The 25,000-nt window shown below is 41.9% G+C and overlaps 3 protein-coding genes across 3 annotated transcripts in view; all 3 read left to right on the top strand.

The window, feature by feature from the left end:
- Window positions 1-1,383: 1,383 nt before the first annotated feature.
- Window positions 1,384-4,828, top strand: LOC137968194 (protocadherin-like protein). The gene is made up of 2 exons (XM_068814821.1): window positions 1,384-3,538; window positions 4,113-4,828. Exons 1-2 carry the CDS (start codon window positions 1,384-1,386, stop codon window positions 4,826-4,828), a joined length of 2,871 nt encoding a protein of 956 aa, XP_068670922.1.
- Window positions 4,829-8,063: 3,235 nt separating this feature from the next.
- LOC137968195 (protocadherin-like protein) lies at window positions 8,064-16,618 on the top strand. Its single transcript, XM_068814822.1, has 5 exons — window positions 8,064-8,490; window positions 9,387-9,620; window positions 9,901-12,670; window positions 14,665-15,086; window positions 16,215-16,618. The coding sequence occupies exons 1-5, from the start codon at window positions 8,064-8,066 to the stop codon at window positions 16,616-16,618; spliced, it is 4,257 nt and encodes a 1,418-aa protein (XP_068670923.1).
- A 2,270-nt stretch (window positions 16,619-18,888) lies between these two features.
- LOC138013140 (protocadherin-like protein) overlaps window positions 18,889-25,000 on the top strand; it is an 18,572-nt gene continuing 12,460 nt past the window's right edge. The window contains exons 1-4 of the mRNA XM_068860133.1: window positions 18,889-19,398; window positions 20,076-20,372; window positions 21,835-23,761; window positions 24,923-25,000. The exon at window positions 24,923-25,000 is cut by the window's right edge and continues 192 nt beyond it. Of these exons, the coding sequence (XP_068716234.1) occupies window positions 19,096-19,398; window positions 20,076-20,372; window positions 21,835-23,761; window positions 24,923-25,000 (2,605 nt within the window). The 5' untranslated portion in view covers window positions 18,889-19,095. The remainder of the gene's footprint in view (window positions 19,399-20,075; window positions 20,373-21,834; window positions 23,762-24,922) is intronic.

Genomic DNA, 25,000 nt, shown 5'->3' on the forward strand with positions numbered 1-25,000 from the left:
CTGCGAGACGTACAGAAAAACGACAAGGAAGCATAGAAACACGGTCGCTCGACACTTCAACCTTCCTAATAATTCTATCCAAAGCATGGTGATCACTGAGCGGCCTTTCCCTACACCCTAGACCGGGCCCAGTTGTTCCAAGGGTAAATAACGCTATCCACTGGATAACTCAATTCAATTTGGTTTCATCCGCTTTATCAGTGTTTTATTAGGTGGATAGCGTCATCCACCTTTTGAACAACCGAGGCCTGGGGACAATGCGGAAAGCTGCAAAATGCCGAAGAGAGATTCGTTTTTCAAATGGGCTCCCTCGCTCACCTCTGAATTAACAAACGCTTTTCTTTCAACTGATTTATTCTTGCTATCCATGTTGCTATATCCCCATTAATAGCGTAGCTCCATCTTAATTTTTAATGTATAAAACGCTAACAAACTAAAGTCCCTAATTCGCTCTCAAGAAGGACTGGCCGCTCGAAACGTCAGACTTCAATTTTTTCTACGGTGGTCAATTTATAATTACCATATCAACAAAGTCGATAAACCCATTTCTGGCCACAGACCAAATCGGTATACTAATATGTGAGATGCTTGTCTCCTGGGGATTGTCGATGAGGCTTATATATGAATGTTAAATTGAAGTTACAAACGAAATGCATATTGTTGAATATGCCGTTATAGAATTCTCCAAACAATTTTCATAACAAATAAGTCGACAGCCATTCGTTCTCTCCGCAGTATTTCAGGTGAACAAAGATGGCGGCCTGACATCGCCAGCCTAAACTGCAGGTTAAGATAAATTAAACATGACCAAAATTAGCGTATTTAAGGCCGGATAAAGGTGTGAAAGAATTCAGGAAAATGAATCACGGCTATTTGTGTTCATTATGGAGGAGCTTGCCACCTGTCATGTTTACAAGCGCCTACCCAACGGAATGCAAACACAGACCATCACTGACCAATCGCATGTGATAATTAGCTGTCATTTTGAGAAGAGCTTGGCTGTAGTATGTGGCTCGATAATCCAAGCAGCTGATTAGACAGGACAATATTAAACAATTCCGACCAAAATCAAGCCTGTTTTTTTGTCAAATAAGTAACAGTCTGTTTTTAAGGTAACGTAAATGAACTGAATCATATTCGTGCAAGTTAGACATTCTTATCTAGAAATGAAACTCTTTACAACTAAAACCGCAAGGGCGTAGCGGACTACGTCCCACGGAGAGACTGGCAGAAGTTTCTTGAATTAATTTGCCATAGGGAATTTAACCAAGAAGACTCGAAGTGCGAAATTTTCCCAATACTTTGAGGGAGAAAAGAAGAAAAATTACCCTTCATTGAATTAGGGTGCCTTGACGAAAGATAGCTAGCGATTTTTAAGGAAGTATGCGGCCATCCACCATCAAATTCGTTTTCATCATTGTGTTGCTCTCGCCGGATTGCATTACTGCGCAATGGAAAACGTTCCTTGAAGTTGATGCACCGGAGGGACAGCCAGAGGGCTTTATAGTTTATAACAAGTTTCCTCAGCCTACAGCCGGAGAAGTATATGTGTTGTTTTACGCTCAGAAAGGGGATTCACTCGACAAAGTTGGACTTTTTAAGGTTTCACCTTCGGGTATCGTAACCACGGCCCAAAAGCTAATTTATGAGAAGGGGAAAGCGAACAAATACGACTTAACAATAGTGAAAAGACCGAGAGATGCGAAAAACGGTGGATTGGCAACTACGATACGAGTGAAAGTCCAAGACGTAAATAATTTTCCACCGTTGTTCACGTTTGCATTGTATAACGGAACCATTAGAGAAGATTCACCTTCAGATACTGTTGTCATGGGTTTGGAGAACTGTCATGCCGAGGAGCGAGATACCTCGGGAATACGAGCTTATAGGATTGTTAAAGGTAACGAGAAAGGGTATTTAAAGGCGGGAAAACGCGAGGTTGCAGGGAAGAGCTTTTTGCAGTTGAAAGCGACTGGGAAGCCCATCCAACGCAGTAAGACAGGCGCGTATATGACGCTGATTGTGGAGGCTGAAGACATGGGAAACCCACCATTAACTGGACGAACGTCGGTTAGAGTATGGATTGAGGAAGTAAATAACTATGCTCCTGCATTTGATAAAAAAAGCTACGAGCGCACAATAAGCGAGGACACACCAAAGATGATGTCATTACTTCGAGTTCAAGCTACAGATAAGGATGACGGAGTCAGTGGAAAGGTTTATTATTTCTTTCAAACTCTGTCCAGCTTTTTCACAATCAATCCATTTACAGGCATAATAACTCTAGTTCGCGAGCTGGACTACTCTCAGAGCGATCAGCGCTTGCATCAGTTGAGTATTGTAGCACGCGATGCCGGAAATCCCGCCAAGGAATCATCAGCCACTGTTACCATTTCTGTAGATAAAGATGTTCCAAACTTTCCCTTCTCTGCATTGTCGAGCTCCTCTCAAGAAAATACAGCACCATTTTTCCCAAAGGCAGCGTATCACTTTACTTTTCAGGCGTCATTTCCGGTCAAAGGAAGCCTTGGAGCTGTGGTTGCTGTCGACATGGACCCTCCAGGCCCCAACAGTGATCTGCGGTACTCACTGGTCAGCGTCTCGGATAAATTCAGCGTCGATACGTTCAGCGGGGTGTTAACAGTCAGTAAGACAGTCAACGTCGGAACATACACTATGATGGTCAGAGCCCAAGATCAGGGAAACCCTTCGAAACAAGCGCAAGGCCAAATCAAGGTCGAAGTGGAAGATTTCGATTATTCCCACAATTATCCAGTGTTCAGCAATCCTATACAAGAAATCAACGTTAACGAAAACACAGCGATAGGGACATCTGTATTCCAGGCTGCTGTGGTATCAGACTCGAGCATCAGTAAAGGTGTCGTGTACTCGGCAATATCGGGCTCTGCGCTTCCGTACTTCGAAGTGGACGAAGCGACAGGAGTAATGAAAACTGCGTCCCCTTTGGACAGAGAGAGGCATGGAGTTTATGACATGCTTATAGAGGCGCGAAATAAGGAGAAACTTCCACGTCACTCATATCTTTACGTCATTATAGAAATCACAAACAAAGATGACGCCTATCCTGACTTCACCAAAGCAGCATATGACGCATCTGTGCCTGAGGGAAGTCCTAAAGAGACGTTTGTCACTGTAATCCACGCCATAGATAAGGATGACCCAGTGATAACTTACTCGATTCCAAGCTCTCCCTCTCCGTTCGAAATTGAATCCCGCACTGGTGTAATAAGAACAAAGCGCGTTCTTGATCGAGCAATGGGCGACAATGAATTTATGGTTTACGTTGTAGCCAATGACGGCGGTGGAAAATCATCAGAAACAATCGTTAGGGTTAACGTGACTAGCGCACATAATTCAGCTCCTAAATTTCAGAAAGATTCTTACGATGTGTCTTTGAAAGAAGGACAAGGCCTAGTGCCAAATTTATTGTGCATTGCAGCCACCGGTAGTGACGGTGTTGTGAAATACGCAATGAAAAAGGGCGGAGATCATAGATTTCAAGTTGATCAGGACACCGGTGAGTACGAAATTCTGTGATTTTTTATCTTGTTCACTGCAACACTTGACGTCATTTTTTAAGCCATTTCAGGAGTCTAAAAAAAATTGTTAATTTCGGGGTAAAGTTGCGGGGATGGACGCACACATGACAGCTTGAAACGGGAAACTTGTTCTTCTGATTATTGTCTTCGAAGCCTAACATGAAAGTCCCTTCCAGGTGATCTGGTGACGCAATTGGGAGGACTGGGAAGAAAAATTTTAACGCCGTATCCCACAACCGCGCGCAGCCTTAGGTGTTGTTTCCAAACTCCCTTCAGTATTTCCATCGCCAAAACTCAACAGCTCATTCCGTGTCTACCACATTTCCTGTTACTGAATTAACATTCAAGTAGACCCGACGAGCTCTAACCTCGCCTCTGCCATGTTGAATTCGAAAATAAGGCCGCGCGCGGTTCTGGGATACGGCGTTAAAATTTTTCTCCCCAGTCCTCCGAATTACGTCACCAGATCACCTTGGTTATGTGACAGATTGTCTTAATTAAACAGACTATTCAACAAATAAATAACTAATTTAATGTTTTATTTTTCAATAGGAAGATTTTCAATCATGGATTCTTTCAACTACATGTCGGAACGAGGTTTTGTTGTTCAGGTAGAGGCAAGAAGCGAGAGCTCCTCGCAAGTGGCTTTGGCATCAGTAAGCGTCAACATCAAGAACGATGACGGCCCGCCTGCGTTCCTGACAAAGAGCTACGACATTACAACTCTGGAGAATGTGGCTGTGGGAACAAAACTTCTTGTTGACGATAACGGCGGGTTTCGCTTCTCAACCGATGGAAAACCTAGTACGGATTTTGACTGCACATTGGAGGACATTACTAAGGTGCAAATTATCGACCATTTCAAAGTCGAGCGCGCCAACTCTGAATGCCAGCTACAAGTTATTAAAACTTTCGTTGAAACTCCTACCCGAGAATACAAGTTTGATGTGCGCGTTACAAATGTCAAACAACGTAACTTGTTTGCCACAGCTGCGGTGACTGTAAAAATAACCGACACCAATGATTTTCCTCCTGAATTTGTGCAATCTTCCTACTGGGTGACTGTTCCGACTACAACCCCCTCGGGAACTAGTTTGTTGCAAGTTATTGCTTTGGACAGGGATAATGAAGGAAACCCTGACATTGTTTTGGATCTTCTATCGGAAGGCGCACAGGACGATTTAAGCAGGTTAGTATCGGCTGTTGTTCGTCGTCTGAGCTTCCATTTTAAGGCAATTAAAATGCTAATTTGGGTTTTTACATTGTAAATTTGGGTGCGCATGCGTACCACTGCGTACCGCATACGTGACATTTGTAAATTTGAGTTCTGATATTTGCAGTTACTTTTCTCTCTTCTTTTACCGATTTTTAACTAGATTTCAGCTAGACAGCCAAGGCGTTCTGCGAACGACATCGTCTAATTTGCCAGCCAACACTCTTTACAACTTAAAAGTCAAAGCAAGAGAAACAGGTAAAGCCGGCCGCACACTAAGCGAAAATAGCGCGGGCGTTAATTCCGCAGCGAAGAATTTTCCTGCGGTGTGAGGAGTTCATTTAGCGCTGAATATCAAACATATTTTCTTCGCTATGAACTTTTCTGACGAAATTTTCGGCTAGTGTCCGGACATTGAACAAAGTTAGTGCTGGTGAGGATAACCTCTTGTCGTCATTACGCATGTCACTTCAGGGTTAAAAGGGCAGTTAGAGATGATGACTCAGTTTAAGTGGGTAGGTCAGGAGTAATGCGAAATACTTTATCTTATCGAGACTGAGTTCATGAAAAAAATTTTTGCTCTCACTAAATCAATGTATTAGTTTCTTTTCAAGGTACAATCAGTCGTGACTAAAATTCAAAAGCGTTAAGCATGAGAAATCGTCGTTCTCGGTGACAAATAAATATTCTAGAGGATGGCATAGTGTGGCTTTCACACTTCGTATAAGCCAAACAATAACCCCGCTAGGTGTGTGGGGAACAACACTGGCGCTGAATACGCTTGAGTTCTTCGCGGTAGAATTAGCGCCGCGCTATTTTCGCGTATTGTGCGGCCGGCTTAAGGATGATTGGAGAGGTGTTGGGTTTGTAACCAAAGGGGGGGGAAAAGGGAAGTTCCCACTTCCAATCCCTACAGTTTGAGCAGCGTTTGCGGAACAAAGGAATTGAACGTGGGGAATTCAAACTAAGGAACGGTGGAACGAAGGAAAAGGAACAGGCTGAAATTCTTATTCTTATTTGTAAGATACGCCTAATCTCAGTAGCCCATTCAAAAGAAGACATCGTTTTTCTAAAAAAGTCTCTTTTTATAAGATGTTTATACTGTATCCTAGAAAGGAATGAAACAAAAGACATGCTTTTGGGTTCACAAATAGAGGAACAGGTTAGCTACACCCTTAGAGGCCATTAGATTCTTGGTCTTGAATTTTTGTCTTAATCAAAACCTTTGCGGTGTAAAATAAAGGATAAGGATTGACAACATCTCATCGACAGTAAATATTTCATTAAAATAGGAGTCGAAAAAGAGGGTCCGGGCCCTTTTAAGGCTGTGTAACTGAAAGTTTTCCATTTATATTCCCCAGGAACTGACCAGCCCAAAGAGAGTGAAGTGTCCCTTAAGATTTCCGTGCTAAATGTACCTTTTGTTCCCCTGGCATTTGAAGCTGCAAGTTACTCTAAGATTCTGTCTGAAGATGCTTCAGTATCAACGTCTGTGTTCACTGTAAAAGCTTCTCGCTCTGGATCAGACACTGGGATTCAGTATTCAATTGTAGGAGGAAATATGGACAACACATTCACAATAAATTCGAACAGCGGACAAATTACTTTGGCGAAGAAACTGGATTACGAAACAACGAAGCTGCACAAGCTGATTATCCGGGCAACTCTACCGTCATCTGACAGTAGCCCGGATGTAACAGCAGAAATTACAGGGGAGGTCAAAGTGGCGGATGCCAATGATAACAAACCCAGGTTTCTTCTTTACGAGCAATTGACTCATCTAGCCATTGAGAGTTACACACCAAGCGGCACAAGAGTCTTTCAGGTGATTACGAATGAATAAATTTATAATAATGGCCGCCAATTGAGGGCACTGTACAGAAATCAAATTAACTCAGATCAAATCATAAGTTGGTTTCTTGAGGAGAGGGGGAAACCCGATCGAGTTCCCTTAGAAGAGCCTCTTGAAGCAGAGAAGAATTTAACTAACAAACTTCAACCCACATGTGACGCGCATGAAGTCTGGGAATCGAACCCAGGCTACATTAGTGGGAGGTGAGTGCTCTCACGGTGACACCTCTGTGTCATACCTGATCCACTCAAGGATGAGTACGAAATGATGAATACGTTTTGCTTGCCTTGACATCATTGTTGATTTATTTTGACATCACATATCCGTTCAATGTGATTGTCTCTGGCGGCTCCGTATTATGGTCTTAATGTTTCAAACTTACTGATCGTCATGAATTTCAAAGAGTAAGACAATGTCGTCGACGCAAGAAATGTTGCGAAAAAAAATTGAATGTATCGAAGAAGAATTATTTGATTTGATTTATTCACTCCACAGGCGAGGGCAACCGACGTGGATACCGAAGAAACATCTGGCGCAATTACATACACTATTTACGAAGCTGCAAGTAGTCCTTCCAGCAACATCCCATTTTCACTCGACCGGAACACAGGGGAATTAAAGACTAGCAAAGAAATCAGGTATGTCTCAATATTAGACATGATTTCTTCCCTGCATCGGACGCGACAACTAAACGTAATAATGCGTGAACAAAAGAGTTTTGTGGGGTAGGGGGAACTCTATCCATGATCCTTTCAAACCTCAAGAAACTTCAGAGTTTCCCTGTCAGCAGAGCTCTCTTTTCTTTTTTGAGTTCGCTGGGCTTTTTTGGTCCTAATCGGTTCCTGTTACTTTTGCGAAGAAAATATATAAATGAAAGAGGCTACCTCTCCAATCCTGTCTTATCAATTCTTGCCAAAATGGTCAATTCCCGGGGGGGGAGGGGAGTGGTGGCTACTCCCTTATATGGTCTATATAGGTATGTGCGACCCCAAAGGGTGTGGTTTTTTTAGTCGTTTTGGTCTGAAATAGGGTATGGTTTGTTTACTCAAGTCTTGAATTGGGTATGTTTTTTAGAAGAAGCTTCTCCTTCATCATTAGGCGATAAGACCATCAACAAAGCTCTTTTCAAATTATTAAGCTAACCTTGTAAAAGGTTGAAATAGGTCTGAAAATGGGGTATCAAATTTTTGGTCAAGTCTGAAATAGGGAGGGGAAAAGCTCTGATTTGGTCTAAAAAAGGGTAAGGGTTTAAGGCGGGCCGCACACCCCCAACCAATTTTTCTGGGAGTACCTTCCCCCCTCCCCCCCCCCCCCCCGGGTTCATTTACTAAATGCATTTTTGAAGTAAGAACTCGATAAAAAAGTAAAAACTTAAACACCAACCTCTTCGCTCATTTTATACTTTTTGACGCTCAGGTTTACAGATAGGAGCAGCTACATGTTGCTTATAAGAGCAACGGACGACGGTGGACAAAAAAGCCACACATCGATTCAAATCACAGTGTTAGACACGAGCAAACCGCCATCATTTAAACAAGATGAGTACACGAGGATCATTAGCGAAGACAGTCCAGTGGGAACCTCAGTGATTGATATCAAAGCGGATTATGATGATTCTAGTGCACTGTTAAAGTACTACGTTGTACGAGGGAATGAGAACCAAATCTTCTGCATTGATTACTTGGGTGTTATCAGCGTAGCGCAACCTCTTGATCGGGAGACTGTGTCGTCGTACGAACTGACAGTAATGGTATCCAGAAACAACAAGAACGATACAACAATTGTCAAAGTAACGATCTCTGACGTTAATGATTACCCTGTTTTTAAAAAGTCGCTCTACATCATTGATGTTGCGGAAGATAAAGGTGTGTTAATATTTTGGCGAAATTTATTTAACAATTGAAGGTTTCATTTTCTACAGGACCTGGTTTTCTTTGTTCTTACGATTCCCCGATTATAGTTTGTTTAATCGACTGATTGCTTATAACAAATTACAACGTTTGTTAAATTCAAACTTTTACAAGACTATCGTTCAAAAGTCATTCAACTGTAAACTTTAAAAATGCATTTGTGTTACACGCCGAGAAGTGCACTGTTCTTTAGCCAATCAGAGCTGAGTAGTTCTTTTATTTATATCATTAAGTGATTAATAATTTCTCGATTTTGATTGGCTAAGTAAGAGAAAAGCAGCTTTTAGGTCATGATAGTGCAGAAAAGAGGTAAGTCAGTGCAAAAAGCAGTAATAAACCAAGCATTTTGATTGGTCAATGTGCAAAAAAACCCGGGGATACCCAATCAAATGTAAGGCCAGGATGAAGCAAGTTATGGCGAATTATTTAAGCGACTGCGTGATACACGTGCGTTGCTTTTGCTTAACCATCTCGAATTGTTTCATGTACATGATCAGTAAGTATTCACATGATTTTTCTCGAGCTATTTGAAATGAATAATCACTTGCAAATGTTTTTAAAGACTAGAAATTTTTCCCGTCTTTGAAAAAAAGTACCCGTACCTATTTATTCCAAAATGCACTCGAAATCATGTGATTGCCTTTCATGACTAATACCAGACTGCATTAGAGAAACTCGCAAAAAGAGAGGGAACAGCGGCCAACACACTGGAATGAGATAGAGAGCAGCATTTAAAAAATGGAAGCCATATTCAGTAATAGAAGATCCTGTGTTAGGCTACTGGAGCACACACACTGAGCAATATCAGGGAATGTCTTCGACACGTAACAACTCCTTTTTTTTTTCTACAGCTGTTAACTCGAATTTGAAGCTTTTGACAGCAACAGATCGCGACAGTGGAGACAATGGCCGTTTGATTTACTCTATCTTACAAACAGTCATGGATGAAAGTAAAGATGTGTTTGCGATAGATTCCACCTCGGGCATGGTCACACTTAAGAAGCCCCTGGATCGTGAAAAGGTGTCAGAGCACGTGATTTATATCAGAGTTCGAGACAACGGAATATCTCAATTGCAGTTGGCAGGTAGGAGAAATGATATCCCTTTGCATGTGGATTAACCGCGGATCACCAACTAGGCTTTTGCGCGGTTTAGATTGAAATCAGCAAAATCCACATACGGGTGTCACTATCTCCATTTTTTCTTGAAACGCGAGTATCGTATTTCAGTACGGGAAAAGCCATGGTCCAATATTGTTACTTATAGTAATCTGTGTTTTCTTACAGTGTAATTCACTGTGGAGGATTTTTAATCAGTATTGGGTCAGCGTAATCGTAACACTTCTAACATGTTAATTTTTTTCAGATATTACGAAGTTGGTTATCCGAGTCACGGATGTCAATGACAACGTACCCCGCTTTTCAACAACTTCGTATCAAGTATCGATTCCGGCCACCGCTAAAAAAGGAGATCAGGTCATTCAGACGTCGGCAACAGACCTTGACAGTGGCGTCAATGCTCTCATTTACTTCAACATAACAGAAGGCAACGAGGACGAGGTCTTCACGATTGATAATTCCAACGGACTTGTCTTTCTTGGTAAGACGTCCATTGCGTCCCTTGCCAAAGATGATTTTACTCTTACTATTGAGGCTTATGACGAGAAAGATACAAGTAAAAAGGACATAGCAACTGTTCTTGTAAATGTATTTCCAGTCAATGGTCCTCCCCTATATCCTGAACCGTCACTGAGTTTTAGCGTCAAAGAAGGTCTCCCAGCGGGAAATAAGATTGTTTCACTTGCAGCCGCCACCACGGAATACGTCATGTACAAGATAGTGTCTGGCAATGAAGATGGAGTCTTAGAGATTGATCCATTCTCGGGCGACTTATTTACCGCTCAAGAGCTCGACTCTGAGACGTCCCTGCAGTATAAGCTACATGTGAGAGCTACTGACATCAAGGAACGTAGCGCAGACGTCAACGTAACCATAAATGTTCTGGACATTGACGACAATATTCCGTTCTTCATTGACTCAATTGGTGGACAAGTCGACAGAAAGGTGGAGGCCGGCTTCCAGAAAGGTGATGAAGTTACACAAATAGAAGCTTATGATCTCGACGAGGAATCGTTCATGGAATACAAGCTGTCTGCCGAGGCAGAGGCGTTCTTCTCTATTGATAACGGGGGGCATCTGATAGCCAAAAAGGCATTCATAGATAGCGTACCAGGAAAAAGGGCAATTGAACCGCTATCGACCATCGCCTTCAATGTGGAAGCTGCAGACAATGCTAAACCCCCAAACAAGGTCACTACACCAGTGCGACTGGCATTTGCAAATTACAAGTCAGGTCATGACCCCGTTGCTGTAACGGTTCCAGAAAACGCGCGTGTTGGGAAAATACTTACTGAAATACCTAAGTACATTCCAGGAGGAACGTTTTCAATTTTGTCTCCAGAAAGTTCACCTTTCACTGTTGACGAGAACGGGATAGTAAAGCTCTCGCGAGGGCTTGATTTTGAAACACAGGCTAAGTATCTTTTGACAGTTAGAGAGACAGGCTGGGTCGAAGGAGTTACAACCTCCAATGACATTGACCTGGAAGTTTCAGTCAAGGATGTGAACGATAATGATCCGAGATTTGAAATGCAGATGAAACACGCGCGACTCAATGGTAACTCTCGTGCAGGTACTGGAGTTTATAAATTGCGGGTCTTTGATGCAGATAGCGGTCAGAATGGACTGGCTGGTTATCAACTGTTGTCTACTGACGTTCCATTCGGTATTAATCCCATGGATGATACTGTTGAAGTTGGACGTGATTTGACGAAGAATCAATATGACTTGGAGCTGCGTTCATACGATTACGGTATCCCTCGACGCCAAAATGCTCCTATCAAAGTCAGATTAGACGTGGGGCAACTACCTCCGAGGTTCCTTGGTTTCTACGACGATGGCTACAGGTTTGAAGTAGCGGAAGACGCCAAAGATGGCACAGTCATTGGAAGAATCACTGCTGTCAGCGTCTCTGGTAGCAGGGTTGGGTACACGATATTGGAAGGGAATGACGATAACAAATTTAAAATAACTAACAGTGGCGAAATAAAACTGAACTTTTTACTTGATTACGAAACTCAAAAGAGAGAATATAACCTGGTTGTACAGGCCGTTGAATTGATCCCCTTGGGATTAAAATCAACAATAAAGGCGAAGATCTTTGTTTTGAATGCAAATGACTACTACCCGTTGTTCGAAAAGGGGTCCTATATGACGACCGTGGAAGAAGACGTGGCGCTAGGCACACCAATGTTGACTGTTAGTGCTACGGACTGTGATTGTGTCCAAGACGACTGCAGATGTGCACCAGGGCAGCTCGTCTATTCTGTCTTAGACACTGATTATTTCACCATCGACCCCGACACGGGAGTCATATCCAGTTCGAGAATCCTGGACTATGAAAGCCAAGTGACGCACATTTTCAAAGTTGAGGTTTCGGACACCTTGAGAAATGTTACAAAATTCGATGTTGCGTTTGTCAATGTGACTCTGACGAACACCAATGACAATGCGCCCCATTTTGGATACCCAGAGTACAGGATCGATATCGATGAGGAAGCTGCTGTTGGCAAAGGAATAGGAATGGTGGTAGCCCAGGATCCAGATCATCAACCCCTTTCTTACTCAATCACTGCCGGAAGCGGTCCTTTCGTGGTGGATTCTAACACTGGTATCATTTCTCTTCGTCAAAGTCTACCAAGCCAGCCCTGGGAATACACTCTGACGATTCGAGCAAGCGATTCAGAATCTTACAGCGACACCAAGGTCGTTATTGCTGTCAAGGACAAGAACAACAATAGGCCAGTGTTCGAAAAGTGCGAAAATGCTTCGGTGACCGAGAATCTGCCGGTTGGGCAAGTGGTAACAACTGTACTGGCCACTGACAAGGATCGCGGAAAAAATGGAGAAGTAGAGTACAGTATTGCACACGGGAATGAACACTTTGAAATTGACAACACCACTGGTGTGTTAAGGACAAGGGTGAGCTTCGATCGTGAGACCAAACGACAGTACTCGGTTGTTATTAAAGCCGAAGATGGTGGACATGGAAGCAGCGTGAATCTGCGACTTCTCAGGTATTTATTGCATTCTGGGTATTAACTATAAAGGTGACCTCACCTCATGTTCATCAAACGATAAAGGTGACCTCACCCAACTATGTTCATCAAAGATAGTTGTCGGACAAGTGATTATGAGGAACATAATCTATGCAATTATACTATACAATGTTGAGTTGATCAATTTTTTTGTTGGTAACAAAAAAAATTTCGTATGAACGATTTCCAAAAATAAAATATTGTGATACTTCGAGAAAAAGTTGAATATTTCTTGAGAATCAATTGATCTTTGCGTGCTAATTGAACTCAGTAGGATTTGGGGAGATAATATAAGCTATGATGGAAGAACATAACCTTCGTAAGATGTCATGTCCTGAGGGTGGAACCTTTTTGGTCATGGATAACAAGAGCTGGAACGAGTGTAACCCAATATGGTCAGCCACATGATCCCCCTAAGTACGCTTACCGTAGCTTGATCATGATGAAGAAGATCGAGGCCTTCCATAGAAATATTCAGTTACTTCTCTTGTACTCAGCTCGCTGTTTGAAAATCCTTTGACATAAGAAAGATTTATGGTTTACGTTGACGTGAAAAGGCAGGCTTTTGCTGGTCATTAAATCATGACATTTCTCCTTTCTAACTTGTCTGTTTCTTTTGAAAAGTTGCTCGATGTCTAGCAGTATAGTTTAAGGACGGTGCCTACTATTGTTATTGCGTATACGTTCTGCGCATCTCCAGATACTCGGATTTCCTATCGCCGATGCTTACTAATACAGGGATATTATTGGGCAGTTTAAAACTATCCGGAAAAAGTAGATCTTAGTTAGTACTCTTGGTATCCAAAAACAAAATTGGGTGTAACCATGCATTTTTGAGAGATAATTAAGCTTCAATTTGAGAAAGAACGCCATACATTGCTTTGTATTTTAAAGCTTTTTACAAATATTATTGATGAATTATCTTTGAAAAATGCGAGGTTACCCCCAATTTTCTTTTTGGATTTCAATAACACTTGTTAAGATCTACATTTCCTGCACAATTACACACCGGGGCAAAAATATCTTCAATTAGTAGGCACCGTCTTTAAGAAATGAACGCACCTCGCACCGGTGGCTCAGTTGGTTGAGCATCGAGCTGTCACGCGGGAGGTCGCGGGTTCGAACCCCGGCCGGCGCCGGATCAACACTCAGGATCTTAAAGTGGTGCCGTTTTAATTTCATCTGCAAATGGTTAGACTTTCAAGTCTTCTCGGATAAGGACTATATACCATAGGCCCCGTCTCACAAATATCTTCTATGTTCGTAAGTTCCCTGTGGAACGTAAAAGAACCCACACACTTTTCGAGAAGAGTAGGGAATGAAGTCAAGAGTAGGGGATTAAGTCCCCGGTGTTGTGGCTGTCCTGTTCTCTCCAGCAGAAGGAGCCGGCTTGGCGATGATGTCTCTAAAAAGGCTTGTGGTGTATGTGGCCACCTAAGCACAAACAGCCATAAGTCAAAAAGGGACTTTGCCGAGTGCTGGAATATGTAGATGTAGATGTAAATGTAAATGTAGAAATGAGTTAAAATCAAAGAAGTTCAGTTTTACGGCAAAACACCAATTTTCAGCCTTGTTTTTGCCGTTAAGGAGATGCTTAATGCAAAATCCATCTCAATTCTTTTTTTCATATTAAGCTGATTCAAGTATTACTTATTTATTTCATCTATTAAATTGCTTGCGCTACGTTTTACGTGTTTATCTGTCGCGGTCACGAAGGTGGCACAGTGCGGACGCTGGATGGGCATTCCTCTTACCCAACGTTTAAATACCACCAGACCGGAAAAGAGAGTTTGAAATCAGCTCCGCCATTCTTTGAAAACAGACATCTAGTCATGTCCTTCCCGAAGGGTTTCCTATTCCTGTAAAGTGTGTTTAAATTGTGCCTCTTCGGCAAACGACCCTTTAGAGCTTTAATTTTTGAATGCCACCGTTCGGACTGAAATTATTGTTTTCTTTTGTTTTTTCTTATCCAGGTATTGTAGGATGATAGTGGCAATTGATGATGTGAATGACAATTATCCGTTCTTCCGGTCGAGGCGTTACGAGGGAAGTGTTTGGCAAAATGCGGCCAAAGGAACCTCGATTATGAGGGTACACGCCTTTGACGCGGATTCAGAAGTCAACAGCAAAGTCGAATACCGCTTCACGGAGGCAAACGACAAGTTTGCAATTTCTACTGACGGATTAATATCAACCAAAGTTTCGTTAACTTCAGTGCTTGGAACGTTCACAGATCACGTATTGGCATCCAACACAGAGCCTATGACTGTTGGCGGGACAGAAACCGATCAACGCCTGCGAGAAACAGAGGTGACAATTTATGTCACCGCTTTGAGACCTCCTGAATTTACAAAACAAGTGTTTAGAGGAAGTATCGCAGAAAACAGTAAACCGGGTAAGATCTGCACAGGAATTGAATCAGGCTTCGTAATATCACCTAAGTCGAAAAAGTTATGATAATCGCTTCATTGATTAACTAGGCGCTTGCTCATATAGCCCTAATAAGCAAGTGCTCAACCACTTAGGGAGACTGGAAACAAGCCACATGAAGGGATATAAAAAGATCATTTCGAAAGTTGGTTAGTTATGAGAGAGTCAAACTGGAGTTAATGTTAATGTAAGTACTTTGTGTATAGTGAAAGCGCACTTAGCTATCAAACAAGTTCACAGGCACCCCACTTTAAATAATCTGAAAGGAACTTAACAACCAACAAACTTAACAGAAACATGATTAAGAATCCCAACTGGAAGGAGGCAACCAGTTGGCTATTCACAAAGCGTGGTAGAGCTGAATCCGGGACAACCGGAAACAAATCCGAACCAGAGGTTAGAACGTGATTTGAACCCCGGGTGCCCGCATGCAATCCTAACGCCCTAACCTCTGGACGCCGCCGCCTTCCGAGGAAATAGGAGTAGAGAAACAATAAACTCAACTCACATTAGACACTGAATCCCGAAGTCAACGATAAAAACCGAGGGCTATCACCACTGTGGCAACACCGCTCCCTATTTGTTCTTTTACGCACTCACTTGTGTTTGCTTTCAATCTTCATCTTTTACAATACTTTTAGCTGCTAAACGAATAAAGGAAGGACCACCACATTCAATTTTTTTGGTACAATAAGATGGTTATTTAGTGAAATGACAGTAAAAATGAGCCATAATCCCTTCACAAACAAACCTCTCAACCCTAAAAAGGGTGGGTAGGGAGGGTGACAAAGGAAAAAACTTAACAGTAGAAATGTAACTAACTATGAGAGATCGAGCAAATGATGACTGTACGTAATTATAGATCCTCTTCATAAAAAAATCATTTAACAGAGACAGCAGACAGCAGACAAAAATATATCTCGCGTGATTGCGTCGAAGGCCGAGAACGAATTGTTCCATAAATTTGGAGTGCTCAAAATACTCGGAAGGGTACTGAAAACCGTGTTCCTATTTAGTTTCTGCTGCTTTTCTACCCTAAGATAAGCAAGATTGTCACTAAATGATACTTCTTTATTTTTGCATTTTCCCGCAGATACGTTTATTGTGAAAATTGAGGCGAGGTCCCTGAATAACCAACAATTAAGATACGTCCCTCTCTGGACTTGGACTGAGGCTTCCGAATTTTTCCATATCGACCCAAACACCGGTGAAATCACGTCCGGAGGAAAATCGTTCGACTACGAAATAGGCGACGTGTTCAAGATGCAGTTCCGAGCTCGTGAGAGCGACGAACTGTTTTCAACGTGCCTTGTAGAGATAGAAGTCCAAGATTTAAATGACAACTCACCCAAGTTTTCATTAGAAAGTTATTCCGGCAGAGTTCCCGAAAATGTACCAAGGGGAACACCAGTGATTCGTGTTCATGCCTCTGATGAAGACAGTGGATTAGGTGCTGAAGTACGTATGCTAAGTGTGAAACTAAAAATAATATACTAAAAGGTGGCCTTACAACAGTAGAAGAGGCTACTGTGTCGCCCATCTCTGAAGCGCAAATGGCAACCATGGATATCTCATTCTTGAATAGGCAAGGTGGACTTAAATGATAGACTACCATGTTCCTTATGTTATTGCACAGTGTCCTACACAAGTGTTACTCGAGGGGGTCTTTCGTCTTTTTCGAAAGATTAGCCACCCTGCGAGCAGAGTCTCTTTAAAACTCACCAGAGGGCGGGCAAGAGAGGCTCCGCAGAAATCGTGTTAAGTCGCCGCAGCCCAAGTTTCTGGGCTAGTCACTCCAGTCTAACGTGTTTAGGTAGCGCGGGAATCACATTTTGACAAGGCGAAGGTCAAAATCGAGCCTTCAGTACGAAAATCAATATGGCGTCCAGGAGTGCGATCGAGCCGACTTGGCCTAGGTTGGAAACTTTTTCCAAGAAAGGGCTTGCACATACTCAATAAAGACTTTACAGGATTAATTTCTGCAGAGTACTTTCTTTCTAGTCAAGTAAAGAACTGCTCTGCTGGCAGGGTGAAGATTAGGGAGCTTAAGTAAGGAAGTCGACGACGGATGCGGGAACGTCATTTTAAAACGTAACCGTTCGCGTTGTTGTGTTCATTTCGCGATTAGTTTGCGTCGTTCGGCATGGCAAGTGTGTACTATTAACGTTGCAAGAATAAAATTTGTAGGAATGGTGAGGTTTTTTGGGAAGAAAATTAAAAATATATCGTTGGTTCCTCACGTCGTCTACACAACCTCTTTGTTCAATTCATTCTGTTGTCAGGACGAAGGACGCAAAGAAATGTGCCAAAATGTAAAACGCACTTGCAGGGCTTGCAGAGTATTTTTTTTTGTTCATTAAGTGCATTGTTTTGTGTCGTTCTCGTAGCTGTAGTCGTCGTCCTTTGTAAGGGCTTATCTTTTATATACCGGACCCTGAATAATTAACGTCCATAAAACAAAAGAACAATGCGAACATAACAATACCTAATCAACAAGGCCTAATCAGAATAACAATGGTTGTTTTGTCTTCCGCCATTTTGGTCCGGTATATAAAAGTCTACCCTTGCTAAGCCGATTTCCTTATTATTCAACAACTACGACGTCGACAAGAATGCTCTGTGAGCCCTGCAGCACGCACGTTTTACGTCAGAGAGGGATTTAGCATCGTGTTTGCTGCAAACGGCAAACGTCGAACTGAAATTTGCATTTTGCCAAAAATGGAAGAAACTTGTTTCAGTTGATATAAGCGCATTTCTTGCCTGTTAGCTCCAGACGTCGAGGAAAGTCTCAAAGGAACAATGGAAGTTATTCAAGAATAAGAGTCACAGTTTTCATGCTTTGCTCACAAGCAGCAGCCTAATAATAATAATAGCAATTTATTATATAAACACCAATGAAATACCAAGTGAGCTTTCGTGCGAAAACATATCTTCACACGTAAAAAGATCTCTGTTGCTATGGTTACACTGTAAAAATCGGTCCTCTCGATGCCTTTCGTGAAATGATTTAGTATTTCATTGGTGTTTATATAAAAAATATTTAGCATTGAGGCACTACTTGGGGGCACTGTACAAAAATCAAATCAAATCAACGCCTATCGAATCATAGGTTGGTTTTGCTGAGACGGGAAAACCAGATTACGCAGAGAAAAACCTCTCGATGCAGAGAAGAGAACCAACAAACTCAACCCACTTTATGACGCCGAGTCTGGGAATCGAACCCGGGCTACATCGGTGGGATGCGAGTGCTCTCACCGCTGCACCATCTCTGCTTCCTACCGCTTACCGTTTGCGGTTTCACGTAAAGGCTGTGCGATCTCTCCTTTGATACGTTTCTTTCCAGGTTTCCTCTGAACAACGATGTGAAATGACCGACATTGTTTTGAGGTTTTTTGAGGACTTGAGCACCGGACGATATATTTTCAATCGTAAAGAGTACCTTCAGAACGTTCAAACCACGCTGAACTCTGGATAGTTGCTTCGCTTCATCCAGGACAACTGACTCGGAATCATCGCCAAAGGATTGCAATAATAACAAGTTTTATTATCAGATAACGTTCTTGTGGCCGAATCCGTCGCCGTTTTACCTTAATCTACTTGTTTTTTTTTTTATTCTGGGAGACTAGTTTTCCCCTCGGTGAAGGTCGGGCATGTTTTCCAATAAAGTTGTCCAGTCCTCTATCGCCTACTCTCTGTGTTTTGAAAGACAGATGGTATCATGGTCATCTCCGTACTGACGTTCTTTCAAAATTTATTTTCAGGTAACATACGCCATTGAAGCAATCGATGGCGTTAATCACCACCGTTATTTCACAATAGATACTAATTCCGGGGTAATTAGTACTGAAGAAACATTTGATCGCGAAAATTCTGAACAGCAAACTTTTCTCCTCGTTGTGAAAGCCACCGACAAAGGCAATCCGCCCCTGAATTCCCGAACTTATGTCACGATCATAGTCGTTGATGACAACGACATGGAACCGACATTTAAATCCGGCGATTATTCTTTAACAGTTAATGAAGATGTCCCCGTTGGAGAAGTAATTCATATCTTCACTGCTGAAGACGGTGATGTTGGTTATAACACCATTGTTAATTTCTTCATATCCAGTGGCAACGTAGGACAAGCCTTCGATGTAGTAAATAAGGTTTCGCCAAATCGGGGAGAACTTGTCGTTGAAAACAGCCTGGATTATGAAAGAACGAGAGAATACTCCCTCGTTGTTATTGCCACCGATGGTAGATCGGCCAGTCAATCCAAGACTGTGTCTATTCAGGTACTGATGAGGTTTCGCCTGCAATACAATCTTTTTTTTTTTCTAAACTCCTAAAAGGTAGAAAGATCTAGCTTTTAGAATCTCTGTACGGTGGCCGTTGATAAAACCAAATTTTTATACATTACTTCCCCACCGACGCAGCACCACAATTTCTTTAGAAACTATCCCCTTCATTCATTAGATTTCAAATTAGACGACCCTAAAGTGAATAATGTTGGCAAAAGCCTAAGCAACAATTTCACAGACATATCATTTTGTTTTTGTCTTGAGTGCGGAAACGTGAGCACATTTTGCACAAATGTGACCAAAAACGTAACAAAACTTAGTATGAACCAAGCGAATTTGAATACTATAACTTTGCGGAAAAGTCCTAGGACTGCAACCCTCTTCTAATCCACTTTCACAAAGGTCCTGACAGTTACGACGAGGCAAGCAATTGTAGTTTTTATACTAAAGACGCTTTATCCGCCCTGACAAACCTTGGGTCTTTCATTTTGTTTGTATTACTAAGTGAGAGGTGACGAAGGATAATCCGTCTGAGACGAACATTAGCTAACATTTGCTGTGAGTCTGACAAACATCTACTTCAGTGTGTCTTGGAATCTTGTCTAAAGTCAGCCACTTTGTTTCGTGAATTTCTGGCATTGGAACCTTTATGCTTTCCATTTTGCTCTTAGGTACTAGACGTCAATGATCACGCTCCAGTGTTTCGTAAGCTTCGTTACCATGAATCAGTAGAAGAAGGAACCCCGAGCAATGAATTTGTGCTTAGTGTGTCTGTTTTTGATATCGACACCACAAACGACGAAATTACGTATTTCTTGGACCGAGAAGGTCAGCGATACTTTACGATTGGGAGCAGGACTGGGGAGATAAAAACAGCACAGAGACCGCTGGACAGAGAAAAGACACCTGTTTTGAATTTTACAGTTTTTGCATCCGATGGAAAGAATACTGGAGAGGCTGGCGTCAAGGTGATTTATTAAAACAAGTAGATTCCATGTTGCCTTGCGTCTGTTCAGTAATAGATAACGAAGACGTCAAATTGTGCTAAGAACCAAAAGCGGCATACGAGATGATCGCCATTTGTGTCATTAATGTTCTTACCAAAGTTTGACGTCTTCTCAAATCAGTGGCACTTTATTCTTACCACATTTTGACGTCATCTGTGACCTTTTACTGAACTGACGCATGTCAACATATTCTGAATTCATGAGAAGGTAGGAAGAATTCTGGAATTCACCACTTTTTCCCAGAATGCATCATAATTAGCCAGAATGCACTGCGCCATTCACCAGCTTTTACCAGAGTGCATTGCATTTGAGCAGAACGCCGCCAAATACTCTGGAGATTGCTTAAGCACGAGGTGCCGTAAATATTTGATGAAACAACACATCACGATGTAAGAGTGAAAACTTACAACAATGCCCAACCTAGATTAAGTCCCTCGCATATAAATCTCATTGCGCAAAGTTCTGCCACCAACGTTTCAGTGTTCAGAAACATGCTGTCAACTCCCATTCTTTCTTACACCTCTTTTCACAATTCTGCCAAATAATCTCCAAACTGCATTAAGCTTCCATCCATCAAACTTCCGATGAAAAATACCTTGTGCCTTACTCACTTTTATTATACATAACATGAGAACTTTATTCCATAAAGCTCATTTTTAGAAATCTAATAAGCTGTATAGGAAATCAGAATGGTGTACAGCTCTTTCACGTGTTGAAGTATAACCAATCAACTATAGCGTAAAGGCCTTTCCAAGCCAGTCACTCGTGCATCTCGTGCAAATCGTACTTTGTTATTGAATCACACAGTGACTAAAGGAGACTTTATCCTATTTATTGATATGGTACTTTACTTTTTTTAAAAAAACTTTTGTAAGTGCATTTTTTCGTTCAGCACTTTATTTCCTTGATGTACATGTACTGCGATATTTTCCATTGCTGTTAAATTTGCATTTAACACAAACAACGAGTGAATATAACACAAACAACGAGTGAATAAAAAAATATATCGATCTCCTGGTAGCATCATGGCGGCGTGTCTTCGAACCGTGAAACAAAATCAAGCCTCATTTCTGAAGTCAAATCAAAATGCGTTCATTATTGAGTTTACTATGTAAAAGCAAATTGGGCGTACATCCAAATGCGGCTTTACGTGAACTGGTTATGTTTCAGTCTCACTGTGGTAACTAGAAAAATAAAAAGAAGCAAACCAAGAATTGCATCACTCAAGACAAGGATTGGGTTCGTTTTTTTGGTCTACGAGGTGCCCTTAATGAAGAGGCTGGTTATTTTATTTTCACCAGAGTAATGTTTCGTTCACTTGAAACACGTCAGGTGTTACTCTCTATCAGGCTGTTGTCTTGGCAACATCTATCCCAGGTTCATTTGCCTCATACGATGTTTTTTTTCCCTTTCCTTGTTACAGATAACGGTGACTGACGTGAACGACAAAGCTCCGTATTTCCCAAACCCGCCATACATCGGCACTTTAGAAGAAAATGCGCCTCCTGGGACAAGTGTGACCGTGGTTCAGGCTGTGGATGAAGATGACCCTTCAAAACAAAGTGGAAACACGCAGATTAAGTATAGTTTAGATGACGACAGTGATGGGAGATTTGCAGTGGACGAAACGACTGCCCTCATAACAGCTTTAACAACGTTTGATCGGGAAGAAGAAGACGACGTTTATCACATCACCATTAGAGCGACTGACCAAGGGACACCTCAGCTTAGTGGAACCACGACCGTTACCATTCAAATACACGACAGTAACGACCATAGACCGCAGTTTTATCCCAAAGAGTACACGGCCTCGGTACCGGAAAACGCATTCCCGGGGTTCTACGTCACAGCCGTCAATGCTACTGATGACGACATCGGTTTCAATGCCGCGTTGGAGTTTACCATCGTGTCTGGGAACGTTCCGTATGCGTTTTATATCAATCCACTGACTGGTCAAGTATCGGTTTCAGGTGAATTGGATTTTGAATCAAATCCAAGTTACACTCTAAAAATAAATGTCTCCGACCTAGGAATACCTCAACAGACAAGCAATGAACTCGCCACCCTCCACATCAAAATATTGGATGCTAATGACCACCCTCCGGTCTTTTCCCCAGACGACTACAGTATCTCAATTTTTGAGAATACAACCATTGAAACTTCTTTGTTGACTCTTATAACCATAGACGAAGACACCGACATCGCAACGCCACTTTCTTTTGAAATATTATCAGGGGATCGGGCTGATATATTCGATGTCAAACCGGATCCTAGTAACATACGACTGGGTATTTTATACACAACAGCGAGATTGGACCGCGAATCCGTAGACAGTTATACATTGGAAATAATCGTTAAAGATGAAGATGGACTTTTTGATACCTGTTCCGTAACAATTACAGTTTTGGATGTTAATGATAATGGGCCGCATTTTGTACCGTCTTTCTTCGTTGGAAACATCTTGGAGAATATCGCGGATCCACAATTTGTCGTCACACTCAATGCCTATGACCCGGACGAGCCGTCAAATGGCTCTCCATTCTCTTACAGGATACTCAATGGAACAGTCAATGATAATTTCATTATAAGGCCAAGCACAGCAGATATATTCTCCAATGGAATATTTAGATATGAAGAAAAACGAGAATGGAAACTTTGGGTAGCTGTGACGGATAGTGGAAAGCCAGTCATGAGTAACATAACCACTGTATACATAAGGATAAGGGACTCCATCAATAATAATCTTCCTTTCAACGCTTCAATGACAATTATATTAAACGCGTATCAGGGGAAATTTGCAGGTGGCGAAATAGGTAAAGTTTATTATCAAGACGACGACTTCGAAGTGGATGAAAATGAGTACAAAATCTTCAGTCAGAATCCCGCGTCCTATTTCACTGTAGATGCAAAGTCCGGGAATTTGTCCGCACAGAAAGACATTCCTGAAGGGAACTATGGGCTTTTTGTGCAAGTCAAAGAGAAGCCCGGAAATGCGGGGAAACCTAAAGTTGTATTTTCTGCGGTTAATGTCATTGTCCAAAGCATTTCCGTTGAAGCTGTGCGCATGAGTACCACCATACAGTTTGTCGACATTCACAGGGCGGCCATATTGGTTGGTGACTACTATTCTCTTCTTAGTACCAGCTTACCTAAATTCTTTGCGGTCAATCTTGGCGGAGTTACAACGTCCTCAGATGTGTTGATATTCAGCATACAGAGGGATCTGGTGAATACCCAAGCTATCAACGCGCAAATTGCAGTGAGAAACAGCATGTATGCGTCTGGATTCATGACCTCAACAGAAGTTCTGTCAAAGTTGGCCGAAAACAGGGATTCTCTTCAAAATATTGGTAAGTCTTTGGCGAGGGATCTATGGGTGGAAAGGTGCATCTCTTCTTTTTTCGTGAGTAAAAAAAATGGCGTCAGCCCTTGCTTGGAGACATACCAATACCAGAAAACATAGCCAGAGACCGTTGCCTTAAGACAAAGAAAGCAAATACAATAGAAGAGGAGCTTGTGATTTTAAGAACAAGTGGCATGATTTGAGAAAACGAGCATAATTAAAGCATAATTTGGGCAAAAAATGGGCACTGCTAGTAGCATCATATGCTACTTTTACTAGCATAAACTAGCTCTTGCTAAATGCAAAATTGTCGATCGTGCAAGGAAAACAATCCCGCAACGTTTTTTTTTTCGCAAAAATCTAGCAATAGCCGTGCTAAAAATGGTTACCATGGAAAACTGATGGGACGCGTTCCATCGCAGATTGAGACTTCTGGGTTGTGGACTTTTGGTTATAGGGATGTTAAATAGAGTGCCGCAAAGCAATACCAAAGTAATTGCAATAGCCAATCAAAAAAGACGTAGAGCCAATCATCAGAAAAGCAGGCTGACGCCAAGCGCGGGAACTGAAAATGGGTGCAAGCATGTCGCAGTTGGTCGGTTCCGCTCTTTGCTTCTAATTGGATAAAAATATGGCGCGGGATTTTTAAACAATTACCGCGCACTAACTGGAAACCAAAGCAACTGCGAGATCAAACTGCGATTAATATTGATGTATTCATCAGTATTTTATCACTTGGCACAATCATAGTTAATGCATGGATATGGTTATGAAACTGGACAAGTTCCTTTGTTTGATGTTTTTGTCCGTATTTTTGGCCTTGACCCTGCACAAAACACGCCTTTTTTCGAGAAGATAACCAATCAAATCCTTCGATTAAATTATGCGCAACTAATTTGCGAACCCGTGCGAAGCGAAAACAAAAGATTGTGCAGGGTCACGGTCAATTCAACATCGGTTGCAACAACATTGCTCTCGCTTTTGAAAGTTCTAAGGTTTCATAACCAGTCCCTCGATTAACTATGGCACAATCAATTGAAAATCTCTCTACAGAAAAAGGAATTTGTCATGGACCTGATGAGTCGTTTTCCTTCAGGTCTTATCTAGTCATGGGGACTACTGGAGTTGTTGGGGTCGTAAGAACAGTATTTTTACTATTTTGTTTCAGGGTTAATGGTTGGTGCTTTTGGAATCGACAACTGTGCTAAAGAAGACAACAAAACCGGTATCTGCAAGAACGTGGTGA

This window comes from Montipora foliosa, chromosome 8 (genome assembly GCF_036669935.1).
Source record: "Montipora foliosa isolate CH-2021 chromosome 8, ASM3666993v2, whole genome shotgun sequence".
Lineage (NCBI taxonomy): Eukaryota > Metazoa > Cnidaria > Anthozoa > Scleractinia > Acroporidae > Montipora > Montipora foliosa.

Bases quoted from the DNA above. Each gene is read 5' to 3' on its own strand.
- LOC137968194 (XM_068814821.1), top strand. From the start codon at position 1,384: ATGCGGCCATCCACCATCAAATTCGTTTTCATCATTGTGTTGCTCTCG. The intron at 3,539-4,112 runs GTGAGTACGAAA...ATTTTTCAATAG, and splicing joins TCAAGTTGATCAGGACACCG to GAAGATTTTCAATCATGGAT.
- LOC137968195 (XM_068814822.1), top strand. From the start codon at position 8,064: ATGTTGCTTATAAGAGCAACGGACGACGGTGGACAAAAAAGCCACACA. The intron at 8,491-9,386 runs GTGTGTTAATAT...TTTTTTCTACAG, and splicing joins TGATGTTGCGGAAGATAAAG to CTGTTAACTCGAATTTGAAG. The intron at 15,087-16,214 runs GTAAGATCTGCA...ATTTTCCCGCAG, and splicing joins CGCAGAAAACAGTAAACCGG to ATACGTTTATTGTGAAAATT.